General features: G+C 35.4%; 1 protein-coding gene across 1 annotated transcript; it reads left to right on the forward strand.

The window, feature by feature from the left end:
• Positions 1 to 1,630: 1,630 nt before the first annotated feature.
• Positions 1,631 to 3,664, forward strand: LOC113780291. The gene is made up of 3 exons (XM_027326106.1): positions 1,631 to 2,571; positions 3,274 to 3,443; positions 3,537 to 3,664. Exons 1-3 carry the CDS (start codon positions 1,631 to 1,633, stop codon positions 3,662 to 3,664), a joined length of 1,239 nt encoding a protein of 412 aa, XP_027181907.1.
• Positions 3,665 to 10,586: the final 6,922 nt, after the last annotated feature.

Consider the following 10,586-nt stretch of genomic DNA (forward strand, 5'->3'; position numbering starts at 1 on the left):
TAATTGGTGAGGCATATGCTGTACTTTCTGATCCGACAAGGTAGGCCACTTCCATATATATTAGATAAGCGTAGTTTGGACTAAAATTGCAGAAAATTTTTAAAGGATTGTTGGTATTCAGAAACTAGGAGTGGGCTGAAACTAAAGAATCATTAATAAATTGAACACTGATGTTTCTGTCAAGACCAAAGAAAAGGTAAAACAGGTTTAGTGGTGGCAGCTAGAGAAAGCGCTATGCTTAATTAAAGCTGCAAGGAGCTCTTATTACCTCTACAATGTGCCTATAGTAATCACACGGGCTTTCTACTAATAGGTCATGCCAATTGGTCATAGTAATCACACGGGCTTTCTATTGATAATTTGATATAGGTCAGGCCAATTGATCATATCTAATTAAGTTAATGAAAATGTCTTTGTTTCATTGTCTAACACCTCCGCTACCCACAATTTAGCAAGAAACCCAACGAAAAAAAAGGAAAGACAGTGTACGAGCTTGAGAAGTTTTTTACAAGAAAAAAGAAATCCAAATGAGTTAGCCTCCAGGTTTATCATGATCCAAATTAAGTACACAAGTCTAGATAGCATTATGATTTTAACTAGATAGATGTTCTTCTATTGAAGGACCTTTATATATGTATAATATTGGGAATGGCTATTTTACTATATGACTGGCAGAATTGATCCTTATGAAAAAAAAAATTGTGAGATTCAAGATTTATTATCTTCGGGAGCCTGCCTTGCATGAACAACTACATTTTGAGCTATAGCTAGTCTACATTTTGGTTATATTTTTTCTTAAAGAAAGAAAAGTGTAGGTTACATAACCTTTTATATCTTAAATAGCACTGTGATTTAAAAGTGTGTTATTCCTGCTTGATTTAAAAGTGCACTGTGATTAATTATAGTTTGCCTTATATTTATGATTGGCGTGCATGAAAATTGGTTGCTAATTTCTTGCATTATATTTACTCCTAAATGTGAAGGCATAATAAGAGAAAGAAAAAAAAGGCAACCCAATGGCTTTGGATTGAGTTTTTTTTAATTTACTTAATATTTTCTCCAATTCATTCTAATACGGGATAATGGAAGGTAGTGATTCACAATCCACACCAACAAATGAATCAGCATCAAAGTCAAGTTCCGAAAATTATAGGCAAAAAACTGATATAGCTTGGAGACATACTATAGAAGGACAAGATTTAGAAGGCAGAAAAATTTTAATATGTCAATGGTGCAATAATACTTTTAAAGGGGGAGGTATTAATCAAATAAAACATCATTTAGCAAAAGTCAAGGGTAATGTTGCTCCATGCAAAAATGTGCCCGATGATGTTCGTTTGTTGATGGAAGCTTCATTGAACGAAAATGTTCAAGAAGCAAAAGAGAAAAAAGGGATATTTGAAATTGGGAATCCATTTGGCCGAAGTGTAGCAGGATTTGAAGGTGATGATGTTCAAGAAATTTCTCATCCAAAAAAAAAAAGGCAACTCAAACTAATGCAGGTGAGAATAAGGGAAAAAGAAAGGCACAACATGGTATTGAATCTTATATGACAGGTAAATCTCTTGATCATTCTCAACCGAGTATCAAGTCTTGTATGCAAAGTAAAGAGAGATGGCATGATACAGACATGGCTATAGCTTTGTGGTTTTATGATGCATGTATTCCAATGAATGCTTTTAATTCTCCTTATTATCAACAAGCAATCGGAAAAATAGCAAGTATGGGTCATGGTTATCAAGGACCTAGTTATCATGCTTTAAGAGTAAATTTGTTGAAAGATGCAAAGAAACAAGTTGAATTAATTGTTGAAAATTTGCGTAGTAAATGGGCTGAATTTGGTTGCACAATTATGGGTGACGGTTGGAAGGATAATAGACAAAGAAGTTTAATCAATTTTCTGGTCTATTGTCCTAGTGGGATTTCATTTATCAAATCTGTTGATGCTTCAGATTTTGAGTCTAATGCTGAATATTTGTGTAATCTGTTTTCTGAAATTGTTGAAATTGTTGGACCTAGTAATGTTGTTCATATGGTCACAGACAATGCAAGTAATTATAAAGCTGCTGACCGGTTACTTTCTGAAAAATATCCGACAATTAGTTGGTCTCCTTGTGCAGCACATTGTTTGAATTTAATTATGAAAGATATTGGAAAAATGACTCATGTGAAAAATATCATTACTCTTGCTTCAAGAGTCACTGTGTATGTTTATAATCGAAAGTGGATTCTTAGTTGGTTAAGAAAAAGGCCTGGTTGGAGAGAGATTCTTCATCCTGCTGAAACTCGATTTGGTACTAATTTTATTGTTTTGAAAAATCTTCATGATTTGAAACAGCATTTTGAGGCTTTAGTGACTTCTAGTGTATACAAGAGAGAGTTGAAAAATGAAAAAGGAAAAGAAGTCAAACAAATTGTTCTTGATGGCAAGTTTTGGAATAATTCTTTGATTATTGTGAGAATTATGGGTCCAATTATGCGCTTGTTGCGTATTTGTGATTCCGATGAAAAACCTTCATTGGGTTATGTATATGAAGGCATGTGGAGAGTTGTTAATGGTATTAAAGAGCTGTTTAGAAACAAAAAAAAAAGTTTTACGGCCCATACATTGATATAATAGATAGGAGATGGGATAATATGTTGAAAAAAGATCTTCATGCGACTGCGTTTTGGTTGAATCCAGCCTTCCAATATGATAGGGATAGCCTTTGTCATATGCCTAAGATCATGAAAAGTGTTTTAGAAGTCCTGTAAAAGTTGAAAATGGATGGACTTCAATACATAATGGATGAAATATCAATGTTTAGGTCAAAGGACCAAAGTTTTGGATTTCAATTTGCCCAAAATACTTACAAGACTGCCCGTCCAGGTATGCCTACTTTTAATTTTACATTTATTACATTAATTGATAAGAATTACTTTTGTTGTTTTTCTTTAAAAAAAGAGTATTAATTGTGTTTTACTAATATAGATGAGTGGTGGAGATTGTTTGGTAATGATGCTCCACATTTACAAAAGTTGGCAATTAAACTCTTGAGTCAAATTTCTTTTTCCTCGGGATGTGAACGTAATTGGAGTGTATTTGAACGCATCCATACCAAAAAGAGGAATAGACTTGAGTATCAAAGGTTGAATGATCTTGTTTACGTTCATTATAATTTACATTTGAAGCATAGGTATGAAATTACTATTACACATTCTTACTTTCTTTTGTAAATTTATTAATTATTAAAAATTTCTTACTTCTAATTTTTCATCTTTTTTTCATTGTAGGCTTTCATATAAAAAGAGGTCTTATGATCCTGTGGATTATGAAACTATTGATAAAGTTGAATTTTGGATAGTTGATGAGGAACAAGAAGGAGAGCTTGATTATGATGAGTTAGAAGAAATGACTGAAGAAGAATTTCCCAAAATTGGTGAAGATGGACCCTCTCAATCAAGTAAGATTATATTTGCCAATTTTATCTAAGTTTCTTTTTAGTTCTTTTCTATTTTTTAATATTTTTATTTATGAGTATTTAAATTATTTTTAGGTAAGAAAGACACAAATATTGTGCAACTTGATGATGAGAATGATCTTGATGATATCAACTTGGAAAGTTATGAAATTGGAGATAAGGATGATGAAGATGAAGATGAAGATGAAGAATGGCTTAGATAATTCTTTACTTTAGAAATTAAAGATGTTGCTTTATTTGAATTGATATTTATCAAGGATTGAACATAAACTTGTTGTCTTATGTGAATTGCTATTTGTTAAGGATTAAACATGTATTGGATTTCTACTTTGTAAATTTTGTGAGTTTGGATGAATTTAGTGAATTGTTTGGTGAATTGGATATAAATTTGGATGATTAGATTCTTTGGTTATATTTTGTAAACTTGATTTGTAGGGAAATATATATATATATTTATATTTATATATGACGTATTTATGACATCATCCGGTTCAACCCCTTATCGACCCCGGTTGAATCCATTGACCCCTAACCCATGATCTCGGGCGAGTTGACTCCCGATCCGAGTCTGAAAACATAGCTGTGATGGTATCGAGCCAAGCTAAGGGAACGATGAATCAAAACAGCAAAAATGAATAAAACAGTAATATGCCTTCAAATTAAGACAAAGTTCAATATTGCTTTATATTGAAATAAGTAATAATATAGATTTAGAGAGGGATGAAAATAGGAAGAAGGTGAAAAAGAAAGAAGGAAAAACTTGGAAAAAGGGAAATTAGACATGGGAATGATTCTCCCAAATCTATTGGTTACAAAATATTCCGCGTCCTATTACAAAGCAAATCTGGCTATATCTACCTTGTATATAATAAAGGAGGAAGGTTTAGTGCTTTCCTTTACTTTTGCCAAGTGGTTTCTCAATTATTTGACAAGTGGCAAGGCCAAATATTTCTTGCAAATTGTTGAAGCCTTCTCTTAATATTTCTTTCAAATTGACCGAAGCCTTCTCTTTCTTTTGGCATTAGTGCTTTCCTTTTCTTTAGCCATGTGGAAAAGTCAAATATTCCTTCCAAATTGTACGAAACCTGTTCTTTCTTTTGGAATTGAACTCTTTCTTTCTCAAATTGCCGGTGAAGCCTTTTCTTTCTTTCTCTCTACCAGAAGGCTATTTTGACTAGACGGCTATTCTAACCAAAAATTCGGCAGCAAATCCAATTCCAAACGGCTATTCTACCAAACCCAATCAGAAACGTTGGGAATTTTACGTGATTTGGGAGATGGGTTTTGTGAGTTCCTTCTTTCAGAAATTGCCGTTGAAGCCAGTAGGTCAACTGCCACTCCAGACACTCGATTTCATGTTGCAGAAATTGCTGCTCACTCACATGGTGTTTGTACTTCAAAGGAGGAAAATTAGGAGCAGGTGAACTGCCTTGCCTACACTTGCCGTGGTTTCCTCTTTCTCTAATATCAAATTAACCCATTTCATGTTGCAAGAATTGATTTCATGTTAACCCATTTCTCTTTCTATTGATTCATGTTGCAAGAATTGTGGGGCAGTCACGTGATAATTGTACTTCAAATGAGGGAAATTGGAAACTTTTTGTTAGATTAGGTATGGCATTCTATTCTCATTAGTTTTCCATTCAGCCTTACGATTATGATGAGAAATATCTTTTCAGATGTGATTTTTCCCTTGTTCTAGTTTTGATAAGAAATAGGTTTCCTATTCATTTAGCATGCAAATTTTCCAGTGAATTACGAAATCAAAAAATGGAATAGAGGTATTTATCAGTGCATGGTACTGGCTCCTCTGTCTTATGAACTGCAAGAAGAAGCGTCTTGATCTTTACACCTTCTTTGGAGTCTCTTTGGTGAGAAAAAGTCTTTCCCTTTTTTTTTGTGAAATTTTTCCCGTATGAGTAATACACAGATTAATAAATTCTAATATACACATATGCTTCAATTGATAGGTTCTTTCTGCTGCGGTTCATATCATCAGTCAAGGAATCCTTTAACTTGAAGGTCAGCTTGTTGTCTTTCTTGAATCTATGAGCAGCTTTTTTTCATTTATGTGACTATATTTTCAAAAGTGAAATTTCAGCGTTCCCTTTTCTTTTTAGTAGTTTTTCTTCAGTTTCTGCTTCATTTATTTTAAGTTTGCTGGTGTTATTTGTTTTGTGTGATCCTTTATGAAACAAATAGTTTTTATTTGAGTAGGTAATTGTGTTAATATTTTCTTAATCCAATTGTGCTGCTGCAACCCATTCACCTGAAAAAACAAGCCAAAAATGAAGATATGAACCCAGCTCCTAGTTCAATAATCCTTATTTTGAAATTTGGTGAATTCTTGAATCTATATATTATTAGTGGCATACCTACAAAAAAGAGAGATCCATTTGCTAATGTGATTATGGCCAATTGAACTGTCCTATTGGTTTGCATATTGAGGAGGCTCACCTCGGCCATCCCGCATGCCCGAGGTGAACTCACCTCGTCCCTCATCAGAGCTCGTCCGCGTCTCGGGGTTATCCCTTAAGCCCGGCCGGATCCCTAGTCTACTGTGTAGGTGATCTCGGCACCTCCACCTCAGCTGCACGCTGATGATGTCAAGCCACCTGACATCACCTGGGACCAGTGCTTTATCTGAAAAGCACTGGAGGCACTTAATGGCACCTGCACCATACTCTCCGCCATCATACCCAGAAGGCTACAGTGTCAGAGCCAGGCCGCCTGATAGGAAGCAGAGCCGTAATGGTAGGACATGGGTCCCACCGGCATAAGACCTCCGTCCTGCCCTCCACTCTCATTCTATAAATACCCCACACACTCCCAACAAGTAAGGGGACGGTTCATTTTTTAGATACTATTATCTTTCTCGTTCTCATACTAACTTAATCGTCGGAGTGATACCAGGGGAGAAGCCCCGCCATCCACTTCGCCCGCGAGGATACACCTCACCTCAACCCAGAGAGGTCTGATTTAGGTCGGTCCAACTACCCGCCAAAAATCGCCTCTTCACATATGATCAATGTTCTATCAAACAGCCAAATTGCTATATATACTAGAAAAAAGATTATAACAATGGACAACAATAACATATTTTGTGAGCCAAAATCATTAGCACAATATATTTTGTGAGACAAACTTTTGCTTGTGCTGATTTTGGGGCTGTGGCTGTGACGACCCCACCTCCCCCTAGGGCGTACCCCAGGGTTTAGCGGACCGCCTGCCCAACTCTCGCCAGGACTCACTCACTCACTCCAACTCAAATAGAGTACAACCTCAATAATAAAGGAAATAACAGTTACCCAATTTGAAAAGTACAATTACATTCATTTCTGTCTCAAACATCCATACAACCCCAAATACATCAAAAGATTGGAGTTCTAAATACATTCAACCCTAATCAAGCGACTAGTGCGACTACAATAACAAAATTCAAAAACTAGATTACGCCAACCTGTACAAGTCTCACGCCTCGTTCGTATCCCCTGTAAGAAAAACAAATGGCGTGGAATGAGTTAAAAACCCAGTGAGGTTCCAAATAGCAAGTTAACTATTATTTAGAAGTGAAAGTATCAGAATAGGAAAATAGCGAGCATAACAAGTCAAGCAAATGAGTAATAACACTTCAAATAGCAAATCTCAAAATGAGCGAGTGTAAAATTCTTTTTCTAAAAGAAACAATAACATTACGAATAACAATCAAAGTATAAGGATACAGATGGCTCTCAGGAGCCAAATTCCCGTTGTTTCACCAGAGCTTGATCAAGTATTAATTGACACTCCGTCAACTTTCAAGTAAAGTAACCAATCCAGTAGTACTTCGCTTAACACCAATCCATCCACTATTCAATCCCCTTACCGGGCCCGAACACCAACTAAACACTGGTGGTAATACTCGAGCATACCGATTAGTCGAGGAGATAGCACTCCACTCGACAATACTAGGTACCCATGGTTCGTTATCTAATCGACCAAACCCTTGCCGGCTCGACTCGATTAACTAGCCAGTGGGGTTTGGGTTCCCAAGTAGTCACTATAGACGATGACCAATCGACTAAGTCAAGAGAAAAGTACGGAGATGGAAACGAGAGGTACCTCCCACTCGTATCGAGTGTGGTACATGCTGCCGCTCAGTACTTACAAGTCAAGCACAAGTACGAATACAAGTACAGGTCAATGCAAATCAAGTTACTTGTACAAGCATGAATGAGATATCAAGTTTTTAGTTGAGTTAGGTCAAGTGCGATAAAGTACACACTTATCCGACCAAACCAAGCAAATCTTATCTGATCACGTTGGTAAAGAATTTAATCAAGTATCAAGTTCAATCATGTATTTGGAAGCACTCACCAAAGATTTAGTGCTTGTCAAAAATCACGTTTAAGTGTAACTCCTTGGTTGGAGTCCAAATCTGCGATACAATATCATTTAAAAGCTTGAAATCAACTAGGGTTTGAAATATAGGAGTTTCGCTTCAAGAAGATCAAGTAAATGAAACTCATTTAGATAGAATTCATGTTACGTATCAAACTCTAGAAAATTCAGTCTCGCTCTTTTGGTGTTGCTAAAGAAGCAACTAAAACTTTGGAATTCGCATTTGAGTCGCAAAGACGAGGAAAACGTATTTCTATTGATTTTTCCAAGGGTACGAGTTTTGGCCGAATTCTAGCTGATATACCTCTACGAAAGAGGACTCGAATAACCTAGATAATTCAAATTCAATTCAACCTCAATTCTTTGCTCGAATCACAAGTACACATACCTAGTTCTCGAGTGAAAATTTGGGCGGCATGCCCTTTGTATTTAGCTATTTTTCCAGCCATTTATGGCTTCCATGTTTTTCTCAATTCAGCTCCACAATCACACACAAGTAATGTTACTAACATAGCCCTTCAATTAAGCTCCAAAATCATCCAATTACAACACAAGTATAATAATACAATCGGAAATCAGTTTTGAAGACAAAAAGCTAAACAGCAGATTTGACATCTTATAACATTTTGGTCACAACTGGAGTTACGTTTATCGGATTGGGGTGCACCTTATACTATTTTGAAGCTAAGAAAAAGGATTACAACTTTCATGAATACAACTTAACCCAGTTCATAGTTGATCTAGGTTGAATTTGCAAATTACAGAACCCGAAGTTCATAGTTAGTCTGGTTGTCAGCACTGAATTCAAATGGTAATAACTCAAGCTACACAATTCCGTTTGAGGCGTTTTCAGATGCATTGGAAATCCGAAACATAGGCATAAAAGTTTTGTGTTCTGGCCAAAGGCTGATTTGATACGGATCAAGGTGAAAAATGAAGCCAAACTTGTGAAATCTCAAAACTGTCCACGAAATGAGACTTTTGGCAGTCAGGGGTATTTCGATCATTTCACATGCTACAGTGCTCCGATAGAGTTGAAATTTTACAAGAAGCTATATAACATCATTTTTTACAACTTTCATGTTTTAACCTAAACCTAATTCAGCCTCCATCATGGCCGAATGAAACTGGTCAGAACAGGGCAGTTCATCACTAACACAAGAGTACATAGAAGTTCATCAACCAAAACCCTAATCCAAACCCTTCATGCTAACCAAATGTTATATGCTACAAAACTAACAAGGTTTAACCATAAATTTACTTCCATAAACTAAGCATAGGCATTACTACATATGACCATCAAGAACAACCATAATTTCCAACAACCAAAGCTGAAATTTACACTATAAAGCTGAAATTTACTATACCCACTACTAAAACCATGAAATCTACCTAACAAGCCATAACTTTCACTTGTAAATCAATAAGTAGCATAACCATGAATTAATACCATCCTTACCTAGAATTGGGGAAGCACAACAACCCCTAAGAAGTTTGAACCACCAAAACTCTCCACTCCAAGATGGCAATCCACCTTTTTAAGCAACTTCTATGGATTATTTGGTGAATCTATTGGTTAGTTTGCAAGATTGAGCAAGAAATCAAGATCCCCAAAGTTGAAGCTTTTCTCTTGTTCTCTCCAAGGAGCTCACAGCCTCTCTCTCTTTTTTGTCTTAATGTTTGGCTTTGTTTGTTTTCCTTTCATTTACTAACAACTTAGATATTTAAGTTAAGGTCAAAGATACTTTTTCTCCACCAATCACAATTGAACTTAGGAAAATCCTAGAAGCTCTAAGGTTCCTAATATCTTACTTTGCTAATTCTCACACTATGGCCCCAATAACGTTTAATCTTTGTAATTATCTCCATAGTTCACCAACTAGTTGTTAAAAATTATCGCACGTACCGCACTAGCGGGTCCCACATTCAATCTACACTACTAATGTCACATGAACTAACTTATAGCGGAAAATGTCTTGGATCTTAATTCCCTTATAATAATAGCTAGAAAATTAATATAATAAAGGAAAGTATAGAAAATGTATGTACGGAATTAAATTAGGGCTAGAAAATAAGAAAAATGTCGAGTTCTCACCGTTTTTCCTTAACTCGTACGTACTAGGGTTTTCACTTATAATTCACTAACTTATTATTATTATTTCTAATCACACACTTTTTCTTATCTAAAACTCACTCTTAATCACTAAATTTAGTACACACTCTGTATAGATTACTCATACTACCAAAAGACGTAAAAACCCTAGTTTATCTTAACGATGAAAGTAAAGGAAAAATCCTTGGTTCTATGATTAATTGTAACTATTGAGAAAGTGAATGAGTAGTAAAGCTCTTGTAAAATAATGGATTCCAAATAAAAGGGACTTTTTATGAAAAGATGAGGGATTTTACAAGTCCTCACAATCACACTACCAAAATGCACACAAAAACACACACCAAAACCCTAGTATGCACAAAAACCCTAACTTATGCCCTTCCTTTAGAAAAATTATAACTTGAGTTATAAAGATAAAAAATTTATATAACTTGGCTTGTTAAAAACTAGACTTCAAATACTAAGAATCTTTAGAAGACACATCAAAGAGATTTAGTTCAGAAGTTGGTCCAAATTGAGCCATAAGCTACTACAACATTCCTATGTTTACTTGTGCAGGGCAGAATTTTCAGTCAACTTTGCCAATTTCCTAGAATTTATAAACATTGAATCAAACTCTAAATTTTACACCG

This window comes from Coffea eugenioides, chromosome 8 (assembly GCF_003713205.1).
Source record: "Coffea eugenioides isolate CCC68of chromosome 8, Ceug_1.0, whole genome shotgun sequence".
NCBI lineage: Eukaryota > Viridiplantae > Streptophyta > Magnoliopsida > Gentianales > Rubiaceae > Coffea > Coffea eugenioides.